This window comes from Physcomitrium patens, chromosome 21 (assembly GCF_059467195.1).
Source record: "Physcomitrium patens ecotype Gransden chromosome 21, ASM5946719v1, whole genome shotgun sequence".
Lineage (NCBI taxonomy): Eukaryota > Viridiplantae > Streptophyta > Bryopsida > Funariales > Funariaceae > Physcomitrium > Physcomitrium patens.
Window position 1 is genome coordinate 13,771,232 of NC_143430.1, and position 11,939 is coordinate 13,783,170.

At 26.9% G+C, this 11,939-nt stretch overlaps 1 protein-coding gene across 3 annotated transcripts; it reads right to left on the minus strand.

The window, feature by feature from the left end:
- Positions 1–9,509: 9,509 nt before the first annotated feature.
- On the minus strand, positions 9,510–11,253 carry LOC112273943 (uncharacterized). Of its 3 annotated transcripts, none has more exons than XM_024503025.3 (5): positions 11,170–11,253; positions 10,760–10,904; positions 10,404–10,579; positions 9,985–10,110; positions 9,510–9,819 (listed from the first exon to the last, which is right to left on the minus strand). In XM_024503025.3, the coding sequence occupies exons 1-5, from the start codon at positions 11,179–11,181 to the stop codon at positions 9,712–9,714; spliced, it is 567 nt and encodes a 188-aa protein (XP_024358793.1). In that variant the 5' UTR covers positions 11,182–11,253; the 3' UTR covers positions 9,510–9,711. The 3 variants fall into 3 exon arrangements, with proteins under 3 accessions (XP_024358793.1, XP_024358791.1, XP_024358790.1); XM_024503023.3 differs by having other exon boundaries at positions 10,760–10,920; XM_024503022.3 differs by lacking the exon at positions 11,170–11,253 and having other exon boundaries at positions 10,760–11,139.
- Positions 11,254–11,939: the final 686 nt, after the last annotated feature.

An 11,939-nucleotide genomic window follows, 5' to 3' on the forward strand; every position in this document is an offset into this window, starting at 1 on the left:
ATAATAATTTTAAGATTCTTTAGTTGATTAAAGAAAAAAATTTGAGAGTAGATAAGTGAAGTTTTTTGAGGGTTGGTTTCATGTAATTTGAAGTCATATTGAATTTTTAAGGACTTTTGAAAATAAATGATGGACTTAATAGTTTTGGATTTTAAGAAATAAAAAGAATTTTATAATTTTGAATATTTTGTGAGTGTTGTAGCACATTTATGAGTGAAATTTTGTGAGTTTGTTATTGTGCTTGTCTTTAATGTATTTGAAAAGTTTTATATCAATTAAATAATTAACTTGAGGGATATGAGAGTTTTATAAGATTAAGATCTGAGATACTTAAAATTTAAGGTTAGTGAGGGGTTTTATAATTGTAAAATATCCACCAATTTGATTGAAGGAAAAATTGGTGAAAAAAATTTAGACTTGGGTTTCTACACACCAAGCAATTTTTGAAGCAATTGAATAGTTCAGCAAAGAGAAATCACTACTAGAAGATCAATAAGTAGGTTGGAGAAGGAAGTTGGCCAATGTTTAAGAAATTTAGGAATTTTTTCTTTGAATTAGTGTATTTGATTTTTTTCAAATTTTGCATACTTGTTAATTGCTTGTGGTTTGAAATGTGGATGAAATTTGAGTTGGAATAAAAAATTTGATTAATATTTATTGAGATTTTAAAACAGCTATAGGAATTGGTTAGGATTTACTTGAATTTTTTAGGATTTTTTTAGGATTTATTTAAGATATTTTAGGATTTAATTAGAGTTTAATAAGAATTTCATTAGGATTAAAGATTTTTTTAGAATTTTATTAGAATTGATTAAGGATTTGATTAGGATTTTGTTAGGATTTTATTAGAGTTGATTTAGGATATTGTTAAGATTTGATTTGAACTTGGTTAGGAATTATTTAGGATTTCATTAGGATTTTATTAGGATTTGATTAAATTTTTATTAAGATTGATTTAGATTCGATATAGGATTAATTTAGGATTTGGTTAGAATTGGTTTAGGATTTCATTTAGATTTCATAAGGATTTGATTAGAATTGGTTTAAAAATTCATTAGGATTTATTTAGGATTTATTTAGGATTTGATTAGAATTGGTTTAGGATTTTATTAAAATTTGATTAGGATTTGATTAGAATTGGTTTCAAATTATATTAGGATTTGATTAGGATTTATTTAAAATTTCATTACAATTTATTTAGGATTTGGTTAGGATTGATTTAAGTTTTAATTAGGAATGGTTTAGAATTTGATTAAGATTTGATTACAATTTTATTAAGATTTGGTTAAAATTGGTATAAAATTTTATTAGGATTTATTTAGAATTTTATTAAGATTTTATTAGGATTGTTTTGAAATTTCATTAGAATTTTATTAGAATTTGGTTAAGATTGATTTAAGATTTCATTAGGATTTATTTAAGATTATATTAAAATTTGATTTGAGTTCATTTCAGATTTTTATTTTTAATATTTCTTGTAGATTTTTTTTTATTTTTTTAAGATTTTTTATTATATATATTTCTTGAAGGTTAATTTATAATTTTTTTATATTTCTTTTGTAATTTTTTAAAATTTAAATTCTTTTGAGTTTTATTAAAGAATGATTAGCATTATTAAGATTTAATCCTATTGCACTTAGGATTTCAGCTTCACTCATATAGAATCCTTGCTAAACATCTGCCACAATATTGTAGTGATGTAAGTGCCCAAGCTTGCCATTGAGGCCATATAAAGAGCCATCCAGGAATAGAATGGCCACAAATTGGATATCACTTATATAGTGTTTGCCACCACCAATGGCGTCAACATGCTTGGAATGAACTATGAACTAACCAAGCTATTGAGACTAAAGACCATAGTGAAGCAAATGATGATGTACCAAATCAGGTGCTTTAGGAAGGTATCAATCCTCAAGAATTTTGCAAAGAACAACAAAGGCATATAGGTGTTGGTAGTGTACAATAAAGTCACTACAATGACATATCACATTGTTATATTACGTGTGTTCTTGCATGAAAACCCATCAGGCCCCTAACTATGGAAAATAAGTAAAAATGCAAGAATAATTCTATCAAATCTAATAAAATCTTAAATAACCTTAAATAGACCTTAATAATTCTAATCAAAGTTTTACCAATCAAAAATAAATTAGATAAAAATTACTAAAATTATAAATAAAAAAAATTTTTAAAAAAATAAATAAATATAAATAAATATTAAAAATAGAATTCTAATATAATATTAATTAAATTTCTAATTAAACTTTAATTAAATTCTAGATCAAATCCTAATGAAATCTTAAATCCTAAACAAATCCTAGACTGATTCTAAACCAAATCCTAAGCAAATCTTAGACCAAATTCAAAACCAAATCCTAAGCAAACCCTAGACCAAATTCAAAACCAACCTTGTTCAAATCCTAGATTTTAAACAAACTCTCAACAAATTCTATAACAAATAAAACCTCAACAAATAATAATTGAATCATTGATATCAACTCAAATTTTGTGTACTTTTTAATGTCTTAGTTATAAATAAGCACAAGATAGATGAAATCAATTGTACTTATCAATTGAGAAAAAAATAAGATAATCCAATTGGATGTTGGTTGGCCTCCTACTTCAATTTAAATGGTGAACTTTCAATACTAATATCTCCTTCTTTAACCATTGAGTTGCTTCCAAATTTTATGTTAATCATTGAAAATTGAGTCTAATATCCATCCAAAAAAAATTCACTTCAATCTAATTGATAGATTGCTAAAGATTTTAGAAATAATCACTAACCCTCAAACTCCAATTTTTGAGATCTCAACCCACAAAAATCTTTACATACTTTGATCTAACCATTTAATTGACTTCAAAATTTGCACACACATTAATAACTAGAAAATCAATACACTCTCCAAAATTCATCCATATACATACCAAAGAACTCAAAAAAATCTTTAAATTTGTAGACATATTTTTATTTCTTAAACCAACCAAAAATATCACTAACTTTGAAAATCCTTCAAAAATTCAATATTGACTCAATTGACATAAAACAAATGTTCAAAAATCTTTTTTTTAAGTTTTCTCTCAAATTCCACTCTTTGATCTACCAAAGATTTCCAAAATCACCATAGATGCATGGTTTTGTGCTTCAAATTTTGATTTTAATCCAGGTTGACAACTAATCGTGTCTAAGTATCAATTCTTGGCTTTTTGAAGTAAATTTTATTAAAATCTACTATTAACTCATTTTTATACATGATTATATTATTTTTTATCTCATTTACTTTATTTTGGCTCATTTATGCCTCTACAAAGTAAATAGAAGTTTCTTCTATAAAAAAGTAGCATTAAAACTAAAAAATTTACTATCTTTCTATCATTTATCCTTAATCTTTTATTATCTTCTTATTAGGCTTTTTTATAATAACATCCATATTTTTATTTTTTACTATATAGTTGTATTATCACATGACAATGTTGCAAGTAAGGATCACTTGAATGGACTTGTGGGCTCAGCTCTATTTGACAATGATGTAGGCAAATACATTGTAGGATCCAACTTTAAGTCAAAGGTAAAGAAATGATTATTTGAAGTGTATTGGATAAGAGAGTTGATCTTATTAGATAATGATAGTACCATTGTACGTACCTCACAAAAATAGAGTTGATCTTCTACATCATGAAGGACATCTCCAAATAGATTTTTAAAAATATCAAGAAGTTTTTGAATAAGGAAAAGAAGTGTATGAGCTCATTATAATAAAAAAAATATGTTTTGGACAATGCACATCAAAGATCCAACCATTTTAGACTAAGTAGAAACAAATTTGAAGCTGGACATAGACAAGTTGTAAGTAGCTAAGACATATTGTTGAAGTACAATAATATGTCTAGCTCATTAATACTATTTGTACTAGATTAGATTTAACAGAGGTTGATAAAGATGAGATCATTGATGTTAGGAAAAGAAAGTAAATTTGAGATCTTTATCAAATTTAGACTTGAGCTAATCTTGGAAGCATTATTGATTTATATTGTTGTCAATGTCTAAATGCACGATTTTGCTTTGTATTATATAATAATAGCATTGAATACCATTGAATATCTTAGGCCATTGTCCACAACTACTGTCAACAAGAGCTTGAATCTTACTTATTATAATGTAATGAATATGAACATCTTTGAATTTTCTATTACAAAAATATAATATGATTGCTAAAAAGAAATGCTTTTGGATTAATTATTTGAAAACAAAAGAAAAATATAGAAAATTATTACAAAAGAGGTCTATCAAATATTACATTTATAGTCATTTTAGGTAGATTGATTTATCTAGGTCAAGAAGAATGTAAATATTTTAGTACTAGTAGAACATTTGAATTAAAGAAAGAATCGGGTGTATAGAGTAGTATATATATGGTCTCATCATATATATTATAAATACTATTTTTATATATATTATTTATTTATATTTTTTTATTCATATCAAATATCTTTAGATTCTTACTTACTTCAAATATTTTCCATCTTATTCATAGATAGGATTGAGATTGTATAAATGGCCTAAATCTTTAATAACATTACTTCATCTCTTGATCAAACCAAACTTTGTCTAATTATTATCCTATTATATATATGTAGTTATTATATATTATAGATTTATAATTTTAATTTTAATTTTTTTTAATAATAACTTGCAGTCTGGGACTCAATTATAGATATTTTTAATAATAATTAATCAAAACTTATTATTTTCTTTATATTTAATAACAATCTAAATATCATAATTTTTCCAACTTGTTGATTTTATCAGTTGCTAAAATGTTAAAATATTAAATTATGTTGAGGTGAATTTAAATTTTTGGTTTTTTATTTGAATCTATATATGAAACTATTTAAATATACAAAGAAGAAATTAAAAGATAATATATAAATAAATAAAATAATAAGAAAAAAATATAAAGAATAAATAAAAAATAAAACTTAAAAAATAAAAGAATCAAAAGATAAGATGAAATAGCCAAAGATAATGTGTACCAACTTTAATATGTAATGTATTTATAGAATTTTCAACCATTTTATAAACTTTACAGTGGTGTTCCTACTATACATATAGAATTGAATTATAAACCTTGATGTCTAAAGATCCTAAATTTTATTATAATGACAAAATAATATTGCAAAGACTATTAGATGAAATCATTACAATGTCAACAAGTTGATGCAAATTGTGACACAAAAAAATAAGACATATTAAAATTAATAATATTAATAAAAAATAATATAAATAAATTAAAAATAAATGTGCTAAGGTTTTGATCAAATGACTTAGCATATAAAGTCATACAAATATGATATGCCAATACTAAAACAGATATTATTCTTTATATAAAGATATTTTAGATCTTAAGTCCAAATATTACTAATTATTTGTATTTGTGAAAAAAAAAAAAAAAAAAACTACATTCTTTTAGGATATTAATGGGCTTGATAATGATTAGTTTTATGAATGAAAGTTTCTTCCATTTGGACTACAAATTTCTTTGAAAAGTTTTCAATCGATGATAAAAATAAATCTAATATGTTTTTTGATTGCAAGACGTAATCTTAATAATATTATTAACTTGCACCAGAGTTCCATACCTTGCTATATGCACTTAATTTAAGTGCATCAAATTTATTTGGAGGATAATTAGTTTTATTTATAAAGAGGAAGGAATATAATGATAATATATTTATAAATATAAGTAAAATATAGAATAAATTATTTTTAATTAAATTATATTAGCCATAAAAATTATCAATCTACTTTAAAAAAAATTGTATAATATTTTTTAAATTTTTATTTCATAAATATTTTTTAATAGATTTTTGTATAAGACCAAAAAAGTACAAAGTCTTAACTTTAGCTTTATGAAAGATGTAATATTAAACAAAGCTTCATTTTTTGTAAAAATTCTTGAAATTTTGACCTTGTTCCATCAAACTTTTCTAGCATACTTATCTTTGATCCCGTCATACTTACAGTAGCAAGACTTTTTGGATTTAATTATAAGGTTGACTTGCTTGCTTCTTTCAATTACACAATCTCTTGGCATAGACTTTGAACTTCATTTTTGACTTCTTCCATAGATGTAGAAATAAAACCTTCATAGTTGACGTTGATAATACATGAAATTTCTACTCTAAGAGTGATGATAATCTTGTTGTCCTAGACATTTATATTTATCTAAATAAAAAGTATTACATAAAAGATAAATATATGTAGATTTGATATTATCTTATGGCAAAGCTTCTTAAAAGCTTTATAGTTGCGTATTTGACTTTACACATGTTTGTAGTTAATTGATAGGTTAGAAATTTAGCCAATAAGATAGCCATGTATTACATAAGTTGGTAGCTTGTAACATATAGGAAACTTGATTTCTAAGTTAAGACATATATCTTCCAAAGTCAACATGTATTGGAGGTCCTATAGAATATCATCACATAACTCCTAGTTAGATAGTATATATAGAGGCAAGAGTGAAACCTTCTCTACTCTTGTTAATGTCTTTTTAGTCATTAGTCTTGTTTCAAGACTTTTTAATCTTCTTGTTGTTGGCAATAGCCATACTAGTTTAATATTATATCACCTTTGAGTGATTTTTTCATCTTTTTGAGTAATAAAAGAGTGTATTGATCCATTACTCTTTTGAAATTCAAGTCCTTGATACTTGTGAAGATTTGCAATAGTTGTAAATCTATTCTCACTTTTGTTAAGTAAAAGATCTATAATTTTTCTTTCCATCTTTGTAATAGGTAATTTTAACAAATCTACAAGTTCAATTAAAGGAATGTAATCTACAACCACTCATATAAAATGAATGTTTCTATAAAGAAGGATATTCATTTTTCTTTTTAAAAAAAAACAAAAAAAAAAAAGATTTTTAAGAGTTTTTAGAATATACATTCTATAAGACCTCTAATACATATACAACTTGTGAGACACGTGTTTAACTTGCAAGATAAGTTTGCTATATGCACGCCACATTCAAATAATTTTTTTTTCTTATATAAAATGCATAAGGAAATTAAAGTATTAATTAAAGATATATTAAGAACTAAATTAAAATTAAAAATTTTAAGAGCTTTTAGAATATTAAACATAAATATTTATTAGTATTTATTAATTATTTTTCAAAAAAAAAAAAAAAAAAAAAATCCAATTTGTTTTACAAGATTAAATTACTCAAATCTTTAAAACAATATTAAAGAGAGTTTTTTAGAAATTAATACATCATCATCTTTTGTAAATCTATATTTAAGATATTTTTTAAAGTCTTTTAAATGCAAGTTCAATCAATTTTATATAAAATCATAAATCATAATTAGACAAATAATCTATATTTAAAATATATCATAGACAACATATTATTAAGTCATGTGTTTAAAATACATCTTAGACAATATATTAAGTCATGAAACTATCAATTGAACCCACTTTTTAAAGAAAAGCCTCATTTTATTCAAATTATATATTTTATCAAAGTCTAAAACTGAATCAACAGATTTTATTTTTATAAAAATTTAACCACAACATTTCCCAAGGAAACAAAAAAATATTAACATTAGTATAAATTTTATCAATATTTTTAATATACCTTTTGGTCTTAAGATTAACTAGCCAAATTTAGCTGTAATATAAAATTCTTATATGTCTAACTTCTATAGATCAAGAAATATCAATAAAATAAAATAAAATAAAATATCTATCGAAATATTTAAATCTAACAAGGTTTTTTTTGTCTAATTTCATATAAATTAGAAAATTATAAAACAAAAAATAAAAATATTTTTTTTATAGAATTTATTTAACATAGAATATAGAATTCTTATATGTCTAACATAGAATATGTTATAAATACATAGAGACAAAATATTAAAACTACTAATGATAAATTACGTCTTATTTGTATTCTAAAATCATTTTAGAATATTTATTTTTATTTTATGGAGTTCTCTTTTAAATCAAAAAATTTGGAATTTGGAATACACCAACTTGTATTATTTGAATAGAAAAGTCTCAAGAAATGCAATTAAACGAGTATTTTAACTCTAACAATTAATATTTTAATTACATCAAAGACGTGAAAGTATCATGACTTCTAATTAGAAGTGCTTATTTTTTGATAACATAGGAGCACCAAAATGATTTGTTCTTATACAAGACATATGGATTGAAGATAAAATAAATGAAATAATATGGCTAAAATTAATAGATTGTGGCCAAGCAAGTTGAAAAAAGATTGTAACTTTAATTTGTAAAGAATCTAAAAAGAATTATTTTACTTAAAGAAGATTAAAAAGACTTGGATCAATGAAGATCAATTAGACATTATAGATTTAAGCCGATTAATAAAAAAGAGGTATACTCTACTTTCCAATATAAATATAATCTATTATATATAGAATTAAAAAACTCAAAAAATATTAAATTTTTATTAATCAACTAAAAAATTAACATCCTTCTAGTATATGTATCTATATATATATATATATATATATATATAAAGCTTTTAATTAGCAATTTCATTCACAAAAGCATTTCAATACCAAAACTCATTGTAAATTTTTTTATTTTTAGCCAAGCATTTTAATACTTTTAAAAAATTGACACAAAAACTCATCCATCTATTATCCATCCATTATAAATTTTTGTTTCTAACCCTCTATTTTATTGGTACTATTATTTTTCATGTATTTAATTCATTTTCATATATATCATATGAAAATTGTCATATAACTTCTAACTTACAAATTCAAATAATTTTGGAAGGTACAACTCTTTGATAGTACTTAAGAACTCCCTTGCCTTCTTGGTAGCATAAGTATTATGAAAGTGCATGACACTTCAATACTTGTGTCAATTTATTAAGTGTTTAATTCATTGAAAACACATTAATTTGTGAAATTAAGAACACAATAGAATAGTTCACCTGCGTCGAAACCCACAGCAATCGTTCCAGCGCAAAGAGCTGGTTCGTTGGTTTATGAACCTGTTCATGTGAAATATGAAGAATGACTTCGAATCAAATAATTGTACAACTCTTGTTGGGTCGGAATTCGCCTTGTCGAACCAAAAACTCAGGAGCATTCATCTAACGATTTAAATCCATTGCAGTAAAGAACTGCTGAGCAGGGATGCCAGAGAGTGCAGCACGATAGGAGGTTTTCAAATCCAACTTTTCAAGGTTTGCGTGGCGGATCGAAGGTCGCAGATGGCTCGGTCGTGATGCTTGGAGCTATTAAAAACCTTTTGTCCCAGCAGCTTGCTTTCCTGAGAGCAATTTAGATCGCAGAGTTTCATGAAGTTTGGAACATGTAAATTTTCATTAATGGCCCACTTTTTCCTTAATTGTCCATGAAGTGATTAGTGAACAGAAGTTGCAATATTACTGTTTGGTAGACTATTCCATGCCACTTGAATACAAGACATTCCTTGCATGTGGCAACAGTGGGTGCACAACCTGTGCTATCGAAGAAAATTGGTGACCCCAAGTTTCGGACAAAAACCAGTTATTACAACAAATGCATTTCGTAAAAGAACAGCAGGCCACGCCAGCCATTGACTTTTGAAACTAAGCCATGCTGTAAAGAACAACCTAGAGTATTAACTTCATCCCAATGTCATCTATTGTCTCTAGAATCAACCTTTGAAGAGTTTTTATGACATCAACTACCCAAATCATTTTTCATTGAATCAATCTCGTTCCTGAAGTGGTACTCTTTAACAAGATTTAGATTATCCACTAGTTGATGATAAGCTTGGCAACCTCCACACTGGTATATCAAACATTTCCAACCTCAGTACGAGACATATCTTGCTGTATGTGACATGAAAGAATGGAACTGCATAATCAGGATTCAACGGAACTTCACAATCTGAAAGCACTTGCACTTAAGCAATTAAGCAACGGGAGTGAGAAAGAGACCCATAAACCCTACCTGAACATAAACTGTGCCCCGCCGAAATGCCTCTGGGTTAATCATACGCTGGGTACGAGCCTTACAAACATTACATGTGAATTCCAAAAGTGCTGATCTTCGAGGTAAGTTCAAATCGAATTGAACCTTCAGATCACAACCACAGGAAAAACCTAATTTCAATTAACCTAAAAAAGAGAATCGATTTAATCCAGAGAATTCAACTATTTTGCCAATCTCTTTCAATGATAGTGGCACAAACGACTTAGACTAACAGCCGTCACAATACCTACAACACTAGCATACGCTCACCAAATGTATGGAACACCTGTGTTAGCCAGGTTAACATCGATCCAGTACGAACAAAAGACAAAGGAAAGATAATACCCTCACGAAAACAACGAGCTGGTTGAATTGGAAGGTCAAGGTCGATGGCTCACAGTGTCATTTCCATCCGGAGTAGATTCATCCTCCCGCGAAGGAGATACTTCTTCCAAATGGCACCTAACTCTTCTGCAAACTCGTCTTTGCCATAAAATACCGAACTTTGTTGAACCCTTTTTATAAGCTTTGGTAAATGGAGAAACGTGAAGCACAAAGAAGCTGCTCGTCACATCTGAGTGCAAATGGATAAATTGCTTCAATCAATTTTATACAATCAAAAGAATCCGAACAATCTTATACAAAATGCAACCACAGTCAGATAACTCACACAACAACCCTGGCACAGTCGATGAACTATGGAATGGTGTACAAAACATGAATGGGTGACACAAGGGTTTCAGGATCCACATACTTTTTCTGGACGATAGTTGTGACGACTTTAGTGTGAGGCCCTTGGTGGAAGTCCAGGGCGACTCAACCCCTAAAACAATAGGCCGTTGCAGCTTGCTGCTGAAGCTGCTTCCGGAAACTGTTTGAGGATATGTGTTTACAGAGGCCTGCGCCATAGCCATGCTGCAGATCATCGTAACCCCAAAATCTCTCACGAATTCAAAAAGTACAGGGAAGCGACCAAATTGTGGAGCACCACTCTAAGAAAGTTGGGATATCAATCACCAATCACAAACGCCAACCCCTATTCAATGCAACGAGGAAAACTACGAATTCTTCCATCAACGCTCGAATGCCAGCTTCGTCGATGGCAATTCGACGCCGTTCGCCAATTCCACCAACAAATTAAGAGCAGAAGTTGGAGAAGGAGACCTTTCCTGTCATCGTATTTCCTGTTTCGACACCAGCATCGTAGTCGCCCACAATCTACAACCAGCACCGCAAAATTTCACGCCCACGCGACGACCCCGCGACATCGCTCTATCTCGGAGGATTTTAGGTCACGGCACTTCCCCGGGGTTTAGGACCCTTTGCCCGCACCACGGTGTGAATTAAGGCTCCATGGCCCGTTTTACCCACACAATTTTTCAAAAAATTATTTTGTTTGAGGAATATAGTTTCCAGGAATAGTGCCTTACTCTTAGATTTTCTCATATTTCTCCTTACATTGATATATTATTCTTTTGTTTATTATAATGTTTCAAACTATTATTAGAAAAATACCAACTTGATATTGGAATATTATTTATTCCTTTCTATCTACACATACCCACATTCTTACATATATAATGCATGTAACAATAACAGATGCATCAATTAACCTTATGGTTGAATATCATGAACATAAAATAACATCATATAATGATTACTAGAATATATTAGTAACATATATATCATATGATATTACTAGAAAACATTTATAAATTCTTAAGTTCATTAAAAAAAATATAAAAAAAACTAGATTAAATTATTGAATCACATTGTATAATTATTTTAATAGTAAATTTACTATTTAAGTATAAATATATTTAAACATAAAATTAATAATTTAAAAACTATATTAAAAATTATTTCAAAATATCAAATATATATAATATGTGAACAATATTAGGACTTTATATGATTATTTATTTATTTATAGT

Excerpts from the sequence above, each read along its gene's own strand:
- LOC112273943 (XM_024503022.3), bottom strand. The coding sequence starts at position 10,931 with ATGATCTGCAGCATGGCTATGGCGCAGGCCTCTGTAAACACATATCCT. Across the intron at positions 10,580-10,759 it reads ACAACTATCGTCCAGAAAAA|ATGTGACGAGCAGCTTCTTT; the intron begins GTATGTGGATCC and ends ATTTGCACTCAG. Across the intron at positions 9,820-9,984 it reads GGGGCACAGTTTATGTTCAG|TGTGGAGGTTGCCAAGCTTA; the intron begins GTAGGGTTTATG and ends TTGATATACCAG.